This window comes from Maylandia zebra, linkage group LG20 (assembly GCF_041146795.1).
Source record: "Maylandia zebra isolate NMK-2024a linkage group LG20, Mzebra_GT3a, whole genome shotgun sequence".
NCBI classification, from domain to species: domain Eukaryota; kingdom Metazoa; phylum Chordata; class Actinopteri; order Cichliformes; family Cichlidae; genus Maylandia; species Maylandia zebra.
The window spans coordinates 38308562-38327372 of record NC_135186.1 but is presented as its reverse complement, the minus strand read 5'-3'; the positions used below and the strand labels follow the sequence as shown (position 1 = coordinate 38327372).

At 47.0% G+C, this 18811-nt stretch overlaps 2 protein-coding genes across 3 annotated transcripts; one reads left to right on the top strand and one right to left on the bottom strand.

The window, feature by feature from the left end:
* Positions 1-2415: 2415 nt before the first annotated feature.
* On the top strand, positions 2416-6977 carry LOC101482379 (Ig-like V-type domain-containing protein FAM187A). 2 transcript variants are annotated; one of them, XM_004567618.2, is made up of 6 exons: positions 2425-2448; positions 2649-2839; positions 3412-3689; positions 3792-4139; positions 5432-5655; positions 6172-6491. In XM_004567618.2, exons 2-6 carry the CDS (start codon positions 2651-2653, stop codon positions 6387-6389), a joined length of 1257 nt encoding a protein of 418 aa, XP_004567675.2. In that variant the 5' UTR covers positions 2425-2448; positions 2649-2650; the 3' UTR covers positions 6390-6491. The 2 variants fall into 2 exon arrangements, with proteins under 2 accessions (XP_076734857.1, XP_004567675.2); XM_076878742.1 differs by lacking the exon at positions 5432-5655 and having other exon boundaries at positions 2416-2448; positions 6172-6977.
* Positions 6978-13201: 6224 nt separating this feature from the next.
* On the bottom strand, positions 13202-17836 carry npbwr2b (neuropeptides B/W receptor 2b). The gene is made up of 2 exons (XM_004567617.3): positions 17718-17836; positions 13202-17564 (listed from the first exon to the last, which is right to left on the bottom strand). The coding sequence occupies exon 2, from the start codon at positions 17358-17360 to the stop codon at positions 16359-16361; it is 1002 nt and encodes a 333-aa protein (XP_004567674.1). The 5' UTR covers positions 17361-17564; positions 17718-17836; the 3' UTR covers positions 13202-16358.
* Between the last annotated feature and the right edge of the window lie 975 nt (positions 17837-18811).

Sequence of the window (18811 nt, the reverse complement as noted above, 5' to 3'; positions counted from 1 at the left end):
GGAGGCTCAGGTGGTGCAGCGAGAGAGCCTCCACACTGCCGAGGTTAGCTGCAGGCGCCAGCACGCTTCAGGTTTTACCATGTGATCATGGGGAAGGCAGTGATGTTTCTACGCCCTTCATCAGTCAAAGAAAGTTTATTGTGTAATATTGTTACTCCCATCACTCTTCATCTCATTGCTTTCCTCTGCATCAGAGCAGTGACACTGTGATTACATCCTATGCATCTTTAATGTGACAAACTAAAGACAAACAGCACATCGGTGCAGCTTCAGGTATCGGACCCCGCTCCCCGGTTATTGACTAACTAATAGCATTGATTCTGCAGCTCAGGTCCTTCAGTGTTTGTCTCTCAACCATTACAAGCCCTGGCTCGCTCTGAAGGTCCATTAAACGTCTGCTTCAGCCCACTCGTCCTCGTCTTTCTCTGAACACGAGGAATTATTTTCAGCACAAAGCAGAAATGACATTTGGAGTTCTTATAACAGAGACCGGCGAGACCTGCTGCATAGCATTAAATGCATCTTTGTAGTCCTCGTTAGTGTGTGTGCACGTTTCTGCAGCCGTAATGAGGACAGATAAGCAGGTGACTGTGCAGGTGAGCGTTTACAGCCCTGCTAAAGAGGAAACAGGAAGTAGTTTGAACCAGAACGTTGAAGGGCCAGTCCTGGTTCACTCAGTGATCTCCACAGATGAGAGCTCAGGACGTCGCTGTGCTGATGTGGACGCTGTATTAACGAGCAACACTGGCACCACTCTGCAGTTTATTTCATGCACTACATGGCACTACTTCTTCATGCGTCTGTGTTTGTGGGTGCATGAGCCACAAACACAGACGCACATGTTTGTTAGACTCAGACTTGTGGCTGTCCTCCCTCCATGTTCTCAGTGAAAGTCATCGTTGGTCATGTGATTGATTGAAGTGCCTTGAAGTGACTGCTGTTGCCATTTGGTACCAATAAATAAAACTAAAGCTCAGATGAGAGCCGTAGTGGTATCGCCATAAGCAGGTGGCAGCAGGTGATGTAGTGGTTGGGGCTGTCACAAGAAGGTCCAGGGTTCAACTGAGTAGAGTTGGCATGTTCTCCCTGGGGCTCTCTCCAGTATCTCTGACTTCCTCCCACAGTCCAAACACGCAGTTAGTGCGGTTAGGTAAGCTGGTGATTCCAAATGTGAACGTGGATGGTCATCTGTCTCTCTGTGTTAACCATGTGTCGGGTTGGCCACCTGTCCAGGTGTAGCAGGGCTATGTTCCAGTCCCTCCACGACCCTGACACAGGATGGATGAACTGGTCAGAGGATAAGAGCTGGTTTGAATGGGAGACCTTCCTGGAGTAAAACGTCCTGTTTCCCGCTGACAGCATTAAGTGAGGGAAATGTTTTTTTTTAACACGTTTGTCTTTTCAGGGAACAGAATGAAGCAGCAAATAAAATAAATGTCAAACGCTAATGGAAGCAGAGTGGCAGAGTGACACGTTTTAACATCAGCAAACACTCGAGCAGCCTCTGAATAAATGAAACGCGTTCATTTCTAGGGATGGGTACTGATAAGATTTTCACGATTCCGATTCCATTTTCGATTCTGTTTAACGATTCGATTCTTTATCGATTCTTTTTAAAAACGGAGGACACTAAGGTCGACTAGCTTAGAACTTTGTTTTATATCTTCTCTTTGAACAAGATAGAAATTTAGGAGTAACATGGCCTTACAAACCCAACAGTGAGATCTTAAGAGATCCAGCCTGCGGCTCTTCAATGGGGTGTCACAGGGTCCCCAGGAAAAAACATTGTAAATGTAAAATAATAAAATAAATATTCTTCTGTAGCAATAACAAAGTGTAACATAAATTATTCTGTAGCAATTACACAAGAATATCCAGTAATGTCCCTGCCTACAATTAAACACATTCACTTACTGAAAATCATCTGCTGTGGCAAACGGGTGCAAGCCTTTGACCACAAACTGAGTCTCTGCTCGGTGACATTCGTCTATCCTGCCTGAAAGGAGACGCTGCCGGCAGACTGCAGCGAGAACTGCCAGCATCTGAGCCAGACTCTGTCTCTCTCATCATGGTCACTAAATGCACAGTAATGGCAGGTTTGTAATAAGGCAGATCGCGCTAACATAATATGCACTGTTAGTTGACGTCATTCGTGGCGACTGGAATCGATAAGGGAATCATTTGCAAAAATGGCAAACTATTCCAAGGAACTGAAACAGTGGGAACCGGTTCTCAACAAGAACCGGGTTTCGATACCCATCCCTATTCATAGAGCTGCTCAGCGCTTTCAGCCGCCACGCATGCAGGCGCACTCGTTCTCACCTTCCTCAGAAACACGTTTGCTGAGCCTCATCACTGCTGCATTACTCTCACCTGTTCACACCTGGGGCCACACGCTGAGGTTCAGTCGTGCTCGCTGCTCGAGAATCTCCCACCTTATGAAAATATGTGAGTTTGTTTCATTATGAGCGAGTAAATGTGCATTACTGTTGACTCCAGGTTTGTCTTTCCTGTAAGCAGAGATCCCAAAGATCCCACAGTCATATTTAGACTCCTGCAGGTCATTGGAGTGGACAGTTCAGCTCATCGGTTTGTCTTTGAAAGTAAACATTCTTCAGACTGTTTAAAAAAAACTGTTTCCTCCTCAGAGATGCCTTTGCCATCCTTGTCCCCGCTCTTCCTCCTCTTCCTGACTCCAAAGGCGTGGAGCTACGAGGCCCCTGAAGACAAACAGGACGTTTTTGCGAGAACGGCGTGTCCCGCCTTCCTGACCTTCACCAACGCTGCCTACCTGTCAGGAGTCACCGTGGAGCTGCCCTGCCTCTGCAAACCAGAGCAGGTAGAGTACGCGAGTAACTAACCATCTGTTTTCTACTGCACACCTGGGGTGTCAGGTATCTGCGCAGAGAAACTGTAGTTTTTATAATATCCAGTTAGTGTTGGTTCATATTTTGTGTTGAATCTGTTTCAGTTTGCAGAGTTTAGTTTTAGTCTGTTGATATGATTGTATGGAGGGCGTATGCTGGAGGTGAGCTTTCGGTTTTATAGTGAAAACACAAGTTTTTGACTCTGAGACGTTCGATGCCTTAAACATCGAAGCCTCGTGAGGCAAACTGCGACAACGAATGTCACCAACCTGAAAAACATTTCCTCTTTATTTTATTCCTGTTGGTTTTCCATCTGCACAAAGTCAAATCAAACGTCTAGATTTCATTTACAACTTCATGGTTTTAACTGTATCAGGACCCCCTCGCCGGTGGCCATCCGAGGATGACCGTGGCATCCGACACACCTCGCCAGGAGGTGCTGCGCTCGCTGTGGAGGAGTAGCGGCTCTAGCTGGAGCCCCTCCGTCTATTTAAGAACCTCTTCCAACTGTGCAGACTGAAAAAGGTTCAAATATCGGTTTCAGGTCCAGTCGGTTGTCTGGTTTTTCCGGAAACATCTGGAACGATCAGAGGACACCAAAGCGCTGACTGATCACCATGGCAACCACCTGCTCGATCCCAGCCAGGTTCCTCACAGCGGAGACCTGCGGAGTCGCTTCTCCATCCGACTCTTCAGCCTGCTGATCTTCAGAGCTGGGCCCGATGATGCAGGCATCTATATCTGTGGCTCCGCCCACAAAGACTTCTTCTATGGTTACGACCTGGACATCCAGGAGGCTCCCACGCTCAGCTTAACCAACAGGTGCGCTGAGCACATACTGAATTCATGACAACCACGAACCTGCTTGTTTAAGCTTAATAATCAATCGATATTTAAGAAATAACGATCAGCTGATGTTTGCAGACTCGCTTCAGAGGCTAGCGACGGGAAACGGGACCAGAGCGCCGACCTCAGCGCTCTGTACCGCCTCTTCACCAGCTTCCAGCCGTGGTCTGTGTGCGACCGCTGCGGCGTGCCGGGCGAGCAGGTCCGAGCCGGGCTCTGCTACATACGCTCCCGCTTCCTGAACGTGCGCTACAGGCGGGCCAATCAGACGGTCGTTTCTTGCGGCTCGGGGGCGGTGCCAAGAGCCTTCGGTTTAAAGCAAAGCAGAGTCGCAGCAAAGCTGGAGGTCAGAAGCTGTCGTATGACGTGTCCGTCCCAGGCCCCGCCCTCCAAGCTGCTCGGTCTGATGTCTCTTTTTGGGTCCAGGTGAGCGTGTGCGTGACACCCGTCCAGCACCAAGCCGGTCACTGTGCTCAATTACAGACTTCCTGTTACTCAGGAAGTCAGAGGTCAAATCAGAAGCTTGATGTCTCTCGGTTTGGACGTCCCCCGATCTTCAGGGGTCAAAGTGTATTTCAGTAATGAACTTTTAGTTATTATAATTGTTTTTATTTAGAAAGAGGAGCTCTACATATTATTGAATACTTTAACAAATGTAAATATGCCAGATTACAGCCTCTGCAGACCCTCTGGCAGGCTGGTGTTACACACACACGTTAGCAAAAACATACAGAGACACTATTTACAGGTCATGTGACAAGGACAAAAACAGTGATCACATTATACTAGAACAATGACGAGTGGACACAGAGGACAGTATAGAGATCAGTAACAGAAACACATCAGTTTTGTTGCACAAACCCCAGTGTTGCACATGCCCTGACCTTCCTGATATTGCACTGACCCATTACACTAATAGTTGCTTCCCATTTTACACTAACTCTTTCACTCCCTGACACGACAGAGCATCTGTGCAGATTCAGTCCCCTCTCACAGTGGCTCGGGTCAGTCGAGGCGAAGGCTTTAATAAAATCACTCACTGGTCCTGCAGAGAGATACTGAAGATGATGCACAACCTGTGTCAATCCAGTCTGATTGTCAGCAGTCAGTATAGAAACATTTACATAATCCTCCTCTCTGAAGATCGAATTAATAAGAAGGCCTTTAGATTCCCAGTGGCTTGTGACCACTGTGATGGTGAACCCGTCTGCTGCTGGACCTCACGGGGGCTCCTTTCAAACCAGAGTCATGGTTTTATTTTCTTGTTATTGAAGCTAAAACTCAGAGACGCGTCCGTGTGGACGTCTGTCTGACATGTTATTTAGTTATTCATGCTAAACTTGTTCTTCATGACACAGTCTCTTCACTCTCACGTGTTTCCTGTCGGTCATGCTATTCTTCTGTACGTGTCACTTCCTGTCATGTCCTGGCTTGGAGTCAGCCCCCTGTGTAGATGTAGTCTTTGTTTTTGGTCTTCTCTTTGTTCCCGTGTAGTTTTTTTCCTTTTTGCGTTTTGTGCCAGTAAAGTTTTGTTTGTGGTGACCCTCGTGCGCTCTCACCTGTCGTCTCTGACACATGGACGCGTGGTCGCCCTGCTTGGAACCACAGTGTCCGAATGTCTCCGTGAATCATCTCTGAGATTGTGTCCTGAAGATTTCCTGCGGTGCTCTTTGCTGTTGAATCCAGATGTTTCACCTCTGGGTTTTTCTGTGTCACAGTTCTGCCTCATTGCCAACCGGGCTACCTCTGTACTACCTGACCCATCCCGACGGGCAGGTCCTCACCCTGGGCTGTCCCGGGGCGCGCCCTGACATGGCGGTCGCCTGGGACCGAGGGAACGAACCCATCTACAGGTCTGAACACTCTTCAGGCGCAGACCTCAGACTGCTCATAGACACCGGGCACCACCTGCTGTTCCAGCCGGCTCAAACGCAGGACTCAGGTATGAACAGCGCCCCCATCAGGTGGTCTCATCTCATTGTCCAGTCATGAAGCTCACATCAGGTGACCTTTACTCGAGATGTCTCTTTGTGAATATATTTGGCTGCTGACTCTGAGATAACTCTTTACACTCGGGGTCTTCTCCACCCTTTTCCGAACTTTATGGTGGCAGCAGGTGAAGCTGTGAAGCTAACCCTGGAGAAATTGGGGATCCCAGACCTGCCACCAAATCTGTGCATATCTGGGGTCTCCTCCCTGTACAGGAAGTGCCTCAACCAGGAGGGTGCAGGAAGTGTGGGGTCACGCAATCACAGGGTGGTCACTGCCCACAGTAGGGGGTCATAAGTGAGGAAGGGCACGCAGAGGCTCTTACCTGATGCTCCATCTGAAGTCGGTGTTTGGCCCGCATCAGATTTGTTATTTAGACGCTCTGAATCATATTTCAGTTCAGCGGTGACGATGATGAGGTCCGACCTCTGTGCTGCTCAGTTTGATTGAGGTGTCTTTACACTTGCAGGTGTGTATTACTGCTGGCTGCACGGTCGCCGGGCGGCAGAGATCCACCTCCTCGTGTACCCCCACTTTGGCAGCCAGTCGCTTCTGTCGCATCCCGACTTTCCAGCCGCCGTGCAGACCGTGCTGGGATCGTATGCTGCCATGACGACCGTGTTTTTCCTGCTGATGCTGGGCCGAGCTGTGCTGAGACACCGCAGGGAGCAAGGCCACGTGGACTAAAGGCAGCGAGGGTCAGACTCTGGTTCTGTGGGGCCGAAGGGCAGCCACATGTCCGATCCTGCTGTGATCACATCCTCATTAAAACTCTGACTTTATTACGCTGACATAAAAAAGTTCTCTGCAGGAATCCCTGTTTAAACCAAACACATGCTTGAAGTGATGGGAATACCTGAGTGAAAATGAGTCTGACGGGGCTTTAAGAATCCAGGGGGCGCCACCGCTGATTTATCCTGACGTGGCTGCTCTGGAGCTCAAGCCAGAGACTGTGTTAACCACTTTACCACAGAGCCACTGAGACCAGCCATGGTCTAAAGGTGCTGTTTGCTCTTGCAGACAGTCTGAATGTGTTTGAATATGTTCAGGTGTTCAAACACATCATTAACAGTCTGAGTCTGACAGTAAACCGTCGGGTCGGTCAGTGTGTAACATCTGCTGGACTCCAGCTGGGTCTCTGTGAAGCAGAAGTCCATTAAACGATGCCTGAGTGGACGACGATAAATAAAAACCCTCTTTTCTCCTTCACGGTCCGCTTTCATTGGACTGAATTGGAGGCTGTTGCCATGGTGAATCTCTGATGTCTTTCTGCTTATTAGCTCAGGGTGCACGCGTTCAGAGCTGAAACTGAGTTTTCAGTGTGAGAAAAGCTGATTGGAGTTCAGAGTTAGACTCTAGAGTGGATATTTGGAGATAATTTGTCGTGTTTGAGACCGTTTTCAGCATTGTGCAGTCTGTGGAGTGCAATCAGTGTTGATGAAAGTGAAGATTCAATCACAATATTTATTCATCCCTGAGGAAATTATGGAGCCACAGATGCTGCAAGACTGTAACAACAGCCAGTTACAAAATATAAGAAGATGGCTCTAATTACGAATAACTCAGGATATTACACAAGCTAAAAATGGGCTGTTGGACCCTAAAACTCTGGCTGTTGACCCTTGTTGTTGCTCTTTCTGTCTGATGCATTGTTCTCTGGTCTCGTCTCTGAGTTTAAAAGGATCTCTGGGTCTATTTGAGGTCCTGGGTGTCATGTGACACCTGTGACATCACTGTCATGAAGGTGCCGGACCAAGGTGCAGACACAGCAGGAGGAGGCGGAGACTTCAGGGCGAGGAGCCGAAGATGACCCTGCTCCTGTGTTCCCATCGCCGTGGGCCTAGCTTAGCTGCTGGTGCCAGTAGGATCAGTCAAGCGATGAGGCTAAACAGTCAAACGCCGCCTGTGTGGGTCAGGGAACATGTGATGAAGCTACAGTCAGGTATTAACAGACTCTTGCGTTGAGACTTTGTGTGTGGTTGAGTTTGGGTGACAGCATTAGTCCCCTTACCTGTGTGGCTGCCCTGTCAGTTCCTCCACAGTGACTGTGACCGGTTCCCTTCTGGCCTACTGGCCGTGGTCGTGCGGGTTCACACTCTAAGCTGGCCGTGATCTTTCTGGGCTTGTTACCCAACGGCACCTCTCTGTGGCTGATGCCCGGCGAGTGAGTCTCTCTGCAGAGAGAATCCAGCGTGCTGCTCACGGGGCCGACGTTGCACATTGGATGCCTTGTCCGCTGTAAGCTACGATGCTCACTGCCTTATTGGTCACGGTTTAACTCATCTCAAAAACCAAAGGTGAGATCAGGTGGGGCAGGTCCTGGAGGCTGGAAGCAGCAGGGGTCAGGGCATGCTGCTTCCTCCTGCCTCTCAGTGCCCTAGCTTCCTGCTGGGTAGTGGAGCAGGATGAGGAGGACTGTGGTTGAATTACCAGCGGACCCTTCATGTCGTGTCTCCCAGGAGCAACTCAGCTGTTGCAGCAGGAAATGCCAAATAGCCTGTGAAGAAGCACTGGGGGCGCACAGAGGGCCAGGGCTTCTGCAGAGGAGTTAGAATCCAGATGTTTAAACTGAGAATGCCACAATTTTAAGAAGAATATGAGCTCAATGTGTAGAAGACGATTCGATGTACCAGTAAAACAAAGAGAACACAACTGATTTTCTGTCTTTATGATTTATGTAACGACAGTCCAGGCAGCGATAGAAGTGCCTGTGTGCTGCCATCTTTGTCACAGGGGACGCCACAGCTTCGTATTTACTGTTCCCGGCTCAGTCTCGAGCCACCAGCGTCTCCTCTGGGATCCAACCAGGATCTTTGGCTATTTAAGCGAATCTGAGGCAACATTAAGATCTTCTGCCCCTGTGATGTAATACACACTGGAGGAAGAAAGGCATTGATTAACCCAGTCAATCATCACAGAACCACTGGTGATATGTGACGGCTCCCTCGTCTTTTTAGGAACGTGTTCAGTCGGACATGATCCGGTGTTTGGTCGGATGATCAATAAGGACGGTTGGATGGCTGCATTATTAAACACATACTTGGTGTTGCCTGGAAACAGGCTTCTGTGTAAAAGTCAGATTTGATGTGGGTGGATTTTCAGTGAGACTCTCACAGCCACCCTTCGTCTGACCTCTGAGGGTGGTGCTGTGTCTCAGGCCTGAACTCTAACCAGGGTTTCATTGCTGAGATGGAGGTGTGTGAACTTATGGTGGAGCGTACATGACAGATGAACTGTGGCCTTACACTGCCACCTACAGGTGGGTTCCTGCGTGTGCTTTACAGGGTGAGCCTGGACGACCTTTGACCCACTGAAGCAGCTGCTTTAACCAAAACACACAAACACAATGTATTCGACTCATTTCTGTAAGTTACACGACACCCATGAAATATAATTTTATTACAGTTTTTTACAGTCGCTAACAAGCGCCTACCCATACTTCAGATACTTTTTCTAAACTCTTAACACAGACCCACACCTACAAAACACAATTGGCCAAATGGATAATATCCTTCCCAAAAATACACTTTGTTAAATATATACTAACTCCTCATTTCAAAATTAGAACACATCGTTCTCTGCACACACTAACTGTACAAAAACACTATAAATCTGACTCAAAATGAAATTAGTCTGTCAAAGAATAACACTTGTTTTCACTTCACAAGGTACATGCAGTCAATCAAAGTACACCAGGTTTCAAAATACTGGCTATTATTGACATTACAAAAACTGCATAGACTTTTATGTTTCAGTTTCACAGGTATTTGCATGCAAAACATGCAATCCACCATATTGACACCAGAAATGTCTTGGTTGGTAACTGTATGTCCACATGTACAGTAATGTTCACATTCAAAAGCATTCCAGTAAAAAGCAAACAAGTTTTTGTTTCTTTACTGTTTACTACAGGAGGTACAGTAGAAACACGGTATGATAGGACAGAGAAAGTTTTACAGTATTGCTTACAGTGAACAAAATATCCATGAAACACACAAGAGCATTCTGAACAAAAAAACAACAGCAAAAAGCCAAGATAAAAAGGGGGGGAGGGGGAGGGGGGCTAAAAAAAGGCATAAGATTTGCATCTAATCTCTGCGATCTTCAGGGTTAGGCCACATGTTTTCATCAACATCACATCTGATGTTATCCAAGTCGATGCACCTGGGATGAAACCGCCTGGTATGTCGGATCCACCGACATATCATTGCAGAAGCAGAGGTTTTTATACTGTATCTAAGGTTTGGAATATTGTTTTTGCTATTGTGGGATATTGTGTGTTAACATTCGTAGATACTACAAAAACAGTTCATGATTTTGCTGGGAGGTATAGCTTGTCTGTTAAGAAAATGTAAGCATTGTGGAAATGTGTTCACTGACTGCATATTGGGTGAACACGACATGAAATGTGTGAATGGTATGGCCACAACAGACCGATGCTGTGCTAATTGTGTTTAGAGTTTTGCAAATGTGACAACTGTTTGGACAAACGCTTGTTAGCGACTGTAAAAAACTGTAAAAACATGCAGAAAATTCACATTTTCACACACACGCAGGGTGATGCTGCCACCTAGTGACAGAAATATTTTATCACATACTGTAATCCTGACCACGCTGGTGCTTTCCCCTCTCTCTCTCTCACACACACACACACACACACACACACACACACACACACACACACACACACACACACACAGTGTTTAAGGTGGAAACAGCTCTGTTTACCCAACAGAGGCGACGGGCAGAGCCAACAAAGTGCTGAGACTGTACCGTCACTGCATTTCTTTATTCGTTGCACAGACCTGAGTGCAAAGATCACAGATTCAAGTCTTCATGCAGTACTGAGGTGTGATTTATCCCATTGTTATATCATAAAGGTGTCATGTAGACGATGCATACAGTCCCCAGTTGTAGTGTAAACTGTTTGGGAAAAGGCTTCGCTCTGAAGTAGCTGGCGGTTAACGCCCACTGGATACTGCACAAAGCAGTGCTGCCTGCTGATTGGTCAGCTTGGTCTGTCCACCTGAGGAAAACTGAAACACAGCAGGGACAGTGTTGGACTTTGACAGATCGAACATTAACCATGTTGGTTAGCTGACCAATCAACTGTCTGCGTAATCCAGTTGGGATTAGCCGAAAAGTTAGCGAATGCTATTATACCAACATGAGTAGCCTACATGTGCTAACAGAGCTGATCATGTGACTGACTTATTGCACACAGTAGCTGAATAATACAATTTTCTTCATTTTTGTGACTCAGAATTTTATCTTAAAACATTTGGTGTTGTAAAATTCAACTTTGTACAACTATAATTATCTTTTGCAATAAAAGTGTTTCATTAAACTGACACTTTTCTCATATTTGCCAGTACTTGTATATTTTTTGATGTATCTGTCCCAAACTACAGATCCTTTTGGATGGTACAAAGACCAGTCAGAATTTAAGGTTTTTATCTTTGATAGTAAAGAGGGCGTCTGCTCTATTTCAGCGATATTCTTGTTCAAACATTCTCTGAGATTCAGTGTGTCAGAAAATGAGCTAAAAGTGATTCGATGAACCATTTTTCAAAGAATACGAATGTTTCTGCTCAGCCTCCCAGTACACACACCTATGGTATCAGTCTGAAACGACCTCGCCTCGTTCTCCAGTTATCATATTCACACACCTGAAATAAATCACCAATATGATGAGTACAAATATGTTACTGTATGAAAACGTTCAGATTTAATAAACCAAAGGTTTGCAGAACAGATGAGACATCTTGAAAACAATGATCAGAGTCATGTGTATCCATGTCGAAGCTTTCAGTCTCCTGTCTTTAGAAAATGAACTTTACTTTTAAACTAAAGTGACTGTTGTTGCCTTCTCACTAAAACTCAGTGGACTCTGGAACCACAGGAGCATTATTACTGTGGTGATATGGTGCTACGAGGTCATTAAGATAAGATGGGGCCTGATTATTTAAGACCTTGTATGTGAGGAGCAGGATTTTGAATTCTGGATTTAACAGGAAGCCAAAACAGGAGAAATCTGCTCTCTCTTTCTAGTCCCTGTCAGGACTCTTGCTGCAGCATTTTGGATTAGCTGAAGGCTTTTCAGGGAGTTTTTAGGACATCCTGATAATAATGAATTACAGTCGTCCAGCCTGGAAGTAATAAATGCATGAACTAGTTTTTCAGCGTCACTCTGAGACAGGATATTTTTAATTTTAGAGATGTTGCACAAATGGAAGAAAGCAGTCTTACATATTTGTTTAATATGTGCGTTGAAGGACATGTCCTGGTCAAAAATGACTCCAAGGTTCCTCACAGTGTTACTGGAGGCCAAGGTAATGCCATCCAGAGTAAGAATCTGGTTAGATACCATATTTCTAAGATTTTCAGGGCCGAGTACAATAACCTCAGTTTGATCTGAATTAAGAAGCAGAAAGTTAGTGGCCATCCAGGTCTTTATGTCTTTAAGACATTCCTGCAGTTTAACTCATTGGTGTGTGTTATCTGGCTTCATGGACAGATAGAGCTGGGTGTCATCTGCATAGCAGTGTAAATGTATGCTATGTCTTCTAATGATGCTGCCTAAGGGAAGCATGTATAATGTAAACAGAATTGGTCCTAGCACTGAACCCTGTGGAACTCCATAATTAACCTCAGTGTGTGAAGAGGACTCTCCATTTACATGCACAAACTGGAGTCTATTAGATAGATATGATACAAACCACTGCAGCGCAGTACCTGTAATACCTACAGCATGTTCTAATCGCTCTAATAGGATGTTATGGTCGACAGTATCGAACGCTGCACTGAGGTCTAGCAGGACAAGCACAGAGATGAGTCCACTGTCAGAGGCCATAAGAAGATCATTTGTAACCTTCACTAAAGCTGTTTCTGTGCTGTGATGAGCTCTGAAACCTGACTGAAACTCTTCAAATAAACCTCTGCAGATGATCTGTTAGCTGTTTGACAACTACTCTTTCAAGGATGTTTGATATAAAGGAAGGTTGGAGATTGGCCTATAATTAGCTAAGACTGCTGGGTCTAGAGATGCTTTTTGAGTAAAGGTGTAACTACAGCTAGCTTGAAGGCCTGTGGTACATAGCTGATTATTAGAGATAGGCTGATCATATTTAAGATCGAAGAATTAATTAATGGCAGGACTTCTTTGAGCAGTTTTGTACGAATGGGGTCTAAAAGACACGTTGATAGTTTGGAGGAAGTAATTATTGAAGTTAACTCAGAAAGATCATCCATCCAGTTCAGGGCTACTTCGGTGGTTTAGCCTGTCTCAGCTGTTACAGGGTACACCTGTACAGGTCATCGACACAGAGAGAAACAGCCATTCACATTCACACTGGAACCTGCAGCCAGTTCAGTCTCATCAGTCAACAAACATGTCTGGACTGTGGCACGAAGCAGATCATGAACAGATGGATTGTCTTTTTGTGACGAGTTCATGTTTGATGAATGTGTGAAGTGTGAAGTCAAGATTCCTCTCACGATTCATGATCTGCACATTTATTGGATTCATCGAGCAGCTCAGTCTAACATATCAAAAATACATGAAAAGCGATTTTCAAAATAAAATGTGAGTTCATGTTTTTTACAGGCTGCATGAGAAATGATGATTTCTGTGTGAGAGAACATTAGATTTTACATAGTTATGACTTTACATTCATCTGTACAGTGAGACGGGTTATTACAGCATATTGTTGTCAGAACCGTGCAGATGAAGATCTCATCATTTATCTGATAAAGCAGGAAGTTAAAGAAAGTGACGATACACCGCTGCGTTGACACATTGTACCGAGTACTTTACTGCCACACTGTGATAGAACAAAAACAGGTTACATGACAGAAAAGTCCCAAACCCAGGGAATCACGCCAGCATCCCCACACTCTGAACTGTGGAGTGAATAAATGTGCCCAGTGCGTTCTGCTTACTGCCCCCAAAATTTACACAGAGAACATCTTATGTACTCCAGAGCTCCCGCTGCGTGTGCTTCCTGTTCCATAGGGGGCGCTGTCAAGCTGCAAAACAACCACATAAACTCCAACAGGGTCACATTTTTCAGCGTGGTTTTGATAGAAGGGGTCGGACGAGTTCCAGCTTTGGATTTTTCACAAGCGTCTGTTTCCCTCCGGGGAGCAGGAAGTCACACAGTGGAAGTTCTGGAGTATTCACAAGTTACCCCACAACTTATCTCCAAAGACACGAGACTAAACGTTACATTAAAGATGAATGTTGCTCCTAAAATAACATCAAATATGCAGAAAGTAGCGACAGAGGAAACTCTGCTCCAAGCATCATTTAAAAATGTATTTATAATAATGAGTTTGTAGCTGCCACCAGATTTGAATGAGCTGCTGATCCGTCTCTCTGCAGACCTTCATCTGCTGCTCAATCTGCTGCTTGCAGCCTGTATGAGCTGCAGGTACCTGTGTGTGTGCGCATATATACCTGTTACAAGGTGCTGTGCTGCTGCCCTGCGGTCAGCAGGGGGCAGCATAGACTCACAGATCAGAGCAGATGTAGCAGCGCTCCTGCAGTCGGTCATGTGACCAGAAAACCTCATTTCAACACCAGCTTAGGGTTAGAGTAACACGGGGACACGTCACAGCCCGCCTCCTCAGGATTTGACTGATAGCCTGTGTATTGATGTTTGGTGCTCCCAGAGGGCCGAGCCACGCCCCTGAAGGGTCACGGTGCTCAGAGGTCACAGCTCGCTGCCTCCTAATTGGATTTTTTACACCTTCATAAAAACGTCAGATGTTTTTCTGAAGACGAGCACACGTTTGTTCAACCTCCACCCAGAGAAGCCCCCCGTCCCCACCCTCTGTGTATTTGAAGCTCACTCCCACAGCTGGTGTCAGTAATAATGGGAGCAGCTGCTCCCTCGGAGAGCTTCGTCCTGGACGCGGCTGAAACAGTGCCGGGGAAACTACGCGTGTTTTGCTGGCTCATTGTTTAATAAAACTCTTTGTGTGTTTTTAATTTGCATGGTCTCAGCCGTGGAGGTGTGGAAGTGTCCACAGTAAGAACTGAGTGGGTTCCACAGGAAGGTGTGAGCCACGCTGCAGAGCTAATCCTGTTAGCCACAGACTCGCTGTGAGTGAGAAAATCACACAAACCATGACAACAACATCCAAACAAATAATTCCACACTCAGGAGTTTAGCACATCCACAACAGGGCGTGGGGTGATCGTCCACTACATATGATTACATATTTACATTAAACAATCAGTGATGATTCAGAAGGGAGGGCTTAAATTGAACCCCGCCCCTCTGTTGATCCATCACAGACCAGAGAGAATCTGTGAAAAGTCAAAGAAAGCTTCAGTCTCAGAGCTCATTTAGGGTTTACATGGAAACAGATTAGTTTTCAGCATGCGGTTTATTGTTCCCATGATGACACTACCAGAGCACACTGCCACCACGGAGGTCCGCCCCCAGGTGTATGGCGTTATTTTTGTGCCACTATTCTGAGCGCACGTAAAAAAAATGTGCAGGTGCAAGTGTTGCATTTTGAGGAGAAATTTATTGTGAGCGAAGAAAAGCTGAATTTGAGTGACCAAAATTCATTGCTGCGTGCAAAAAAATGTATTTCAGTGTTTGCTATTATCCACACACACTCACACACACACACACACACTCACACACACACAACAGCAGCCCCTTGCTCAGTTTTTGCATTTGCGCTCGCTCGCATTGTGTCGCTCGCGCTCTCAACATTTCTGCCCGTGCGCGAGCAGCTCTTTCTCTACACTGTTATATTTGTGCCACAAAACCAGCCAATCACAGACTTGGATGCAAAAATATCTGATTGGCTGTTCTGGTCTCCAATCAGCTCGAAATGACGAAATGCAATATCCCAGAATGCATTTCGTCTAAAACTCAAATGAGGCAGTGGCGGAGGAACACAGAGTGGCAAATATGTGATGTCTTGATGAATCGAGCAGATATTTGAAGTTTACACAGCAACATCCTCGCATGAAAATATCTTCAAAGTTTATTTTGTGACCCAGAAAGAGTAATATTTCAAACTCCGCCCCTGCCTCGTTTGTAGTGATGTGTCGGTCGCGAACGAAATGGCTCTTAGAGCCGGGTCTTTGAAGTGAACGACGCGAGCCGGCTCCTTATCGCGAGCCGTGGGTTTTTTTTTCTCTCTCACTTTTTTCCCGCTTCACTCCACACACGAGCCTTGTGCTTTACGCTGGGCAGAGGGGGGAGGGGCTGTAGTTACACTCAGCAGCACAGGAACAGAGCGGGAGGGAGAGAGAGAGAGCCAGGGACAACAAGGTCACATTAGAAAGGTATAGTAATCATCCACAACTATGAAACGTTGAGAGCGCGAGCAACACATTGCGAGCGAGTACAAGTGCAAAAACTGAGCGAGAGGGGCTGATGTTGTGTGTGTGTGTGTGTGTGTGTGTGTGTGTGTGTGTGTGTGTGTGTGTGTGTGTGGATAATAGCAAACACTGAAATACAGTTTTTGCACGCAGCAATGAATTTTGTTTACTCAAATTTTGCTTTTCTTGCTCAAAATAAATTTTCCTCAAAATGCAACACTTGCACCTGCAAAAGTTTTTTACATGCGCTCAGAATAGTGGCACAAAAACAACGCCACACAGGTGGTCCTGCTCTGCGCTGCAGGTGCTCAGGCCGAGCTGCACTCCAGCATCGTCTTGAAGGCCTTCCTGAAGTTGTCGTCCAGGAAGGCGTAGAGGAACGGGTTGAGGCAAGAGTTGGCGTAGCTCAGGCTGGTGATGAAGTAGGAGATCATGATGACCAGGGGCGTGGTCCTCAGGTCCGTGGTCAGCGCTATGATGGTGCTGAGGTGGAACGGCGTCCAGCAGAACAGGCACACGGCCAGGACGACAAAGACCATGACGGTGACCCTCTTCTTGGCCTTGTCCAGTGCCTTGGCATTGCTGTTGAGCCGCATGTTCCTCAGCCTGTACAGCATCATGGTGTATAGGATGCAGAAGGTGGAGACGGGGATGGCGAAGCCGAGGATGAGCGTGTAGATGCGGCTGGTTTTGAACCACAGGGGCTCAGGGCTCGGGAAGCTGAGCACGCAGGTTTTCCTGCCATCAGCCGGGTCCACGTAGACGCCGGCAAACACCGTGAAGGGCATGACGATGAGGATGACGAGGATCCACACGCACAGCGAGATGATCTTGGCCGCTCGGTAGGTGCGGTAAGGCATGCGCTTGGATCTCACGGTCGACAGGACGACCAGGTAGCGGTCGATGCTCATCACGGTCAGGAAGTAGATGCTGGAGAAGATGTTGTAGTGGTCGATGCTCAGGATCACCTTACAGAGGACCTCCCCGAAGGGCCAGTAGTTGAGCAGATGTTCGGCGATGCTAATGGGCAGCACCAGAGTGAACAGGTCGTCCGCGATGGCCAAGTTCAGGATGAACATGTTGGTGACCGTTTTCATTTTGGGGGCTTTGAGGATCATGTAGATGACGGCGGTGTTTCCCGTCAGCCCCACAGCACAGATCACGGAGTAGATGACGGGCAGGATGACATAAAGGTCAGCGAAGAAGGGAGGGGTGCAGTTCAGGTCAGAGCGGTTTCCCGTGGGCGAGTACGGCAGCACAGAGTCGTTACAGAGCGGAGGCGGCGCGCCCGGGACCGACACGTTCTCCATGTTTCAAGAGAACGCGAGACACCGTGATGCGTGGAGGGCGGAGCAGCTCCACAGGGGTGGAGCAGGTGCAGCTCTACCTGCTCGCTCGCACCTCAGAGGAGCACACACCTGTCCGCGCGCTCAGCTGTCAAATCAAAGTCTCCTCCTCAGATCAGCTGACTTCTCCTTCGGCTCATTTACTGCACGAGCGGCGCATCACGGAGCCTGCACGAGAGACAGAGAGATAACCGATGAGCAGTGAGGTCAGCCTGTTTCTAACTTTGATCTAATCTCACAGCGGCGCGCGCAGAGGGAAACACCGAGCTCACGCGACAGCAGAAAGTATGAAAACGTGAAAAGTGAAAAAAATGTGCCCACCTGAACGCGCCTCCTCGCGCACGAGCTTCAGATGGACTGATCGATCAGTCAGTATCAGTGATCAGCGATCAGCAGCGTGCCTCCGTGTGCGCGCTCAGCGGCTCCGCGCTCCGGTCTCTTCTCTGAGGGAGACGCCTGCACTCCGGACCCCCTCTCTCTCTCTCTCTCTCTCTCGCTCGATCTCTCCTCCCCCTCTATCACTCTCTCTCTCTCTCTCGCTTCAGCCCCCCCCCCTCTCTCGTGTCACTGGCAGTCACGTGACCGGGTCAGTCACTGAGAGCTTCTGCTGAGGATTTTATTCTCCAAACGAACAATATTTTTTTCCTTCTACTCGGTGCTTGGTTCTTATTAGGACGCCGAAAGGCCACAACGTGTGATCATGTGATCTTGACTTGAAGCCTCCCCGTGTTCAGTGCTCAGCTTTGGTGGCAAACTTCGCTGGATCAGCTGTATCATCGTTCTGTTTTGAGGAAAGGTCGATCTCTCAGTGCCGACCGTGAACACCCTCTTCATTCTCACTTTGAATGAATGGCGTGTCACAAATTTAGAGGATCATCATTTAGCCTGGAGAAATAGTTTGTTGCTTTATAAGAAAGCCCTCCGCAAAGCCAGAACATCTTACTATTCATCACTGATTGAAGAAAAGAAGAACAACCCCAGGTTTCTCTTCAGCTCTGTAGCCAGGCTGACAAACAGTCAGAGCTCTGTTGAGCCAACCATCCCTTTAACGTTAACTAGTAATGACTTCATGAACTTCTTTATTATTTCATTATAATCAGGAAGTCCTAAAAACTCACTGAAAAGCCTTCAGTTAATCCAAAATGCTGCAAGGCAAGGCAAGTTTATTTGTATAGCACAATTCAACAACAAGGTGATTCAAAGTGCAGCAAGAGTCCTGACAGGGACTAGAAGGAGAGAGCAGATTTCTCCTGTTTTGGCTTCCTGTTAAATCCAGAATTCAAAATCCTGCTCCTCACACACAAGGTCTTAAATAATCAGGCCCCATCTTATCTTAATGACCTTGTAGTACCATATCACCCTATTAGAGCACTTCGCTCTCGCTCTGCAGGCCTACTTGTTGTTCCTAAATAAGA

What these genes read in the sequence shown, in the direction of transcription:
- LOC101482379 (XM_004567618.2), top strand. Translation starts at nt 2,651, where the DNA reads ATGCCTTTGCCATCCTTGTCCCCGCTCTTCCTCCTCTTCCTGACTCCA. An exon ending in GCCTCTGCAAACCAGAGCAG is followed by an intron (nt 2,840 to 3,411) that starts GTAGAGTACGCG and finishes TATCGGTTTCAG; the next exon opens with GTCCAGTCGGTTGTCTGGTT. An exon ending in GGCTCAAACGCAGGACTCAG is followed by an intron (nt 5,656 to 6,171) that starts GTATGAACAGCG and finishes TTACACTTGCAG; the next exon opens with GTGTGTATTACTGCTGGCTG.
- npbwr2b (XM_004567617.3), bottom strand. Translation starts at nt 17,360, where the DNA reads ATGGAGAACGTGTCGGTCCCGGGCGCGCCGCCTCCGCTCTGTAACGAC.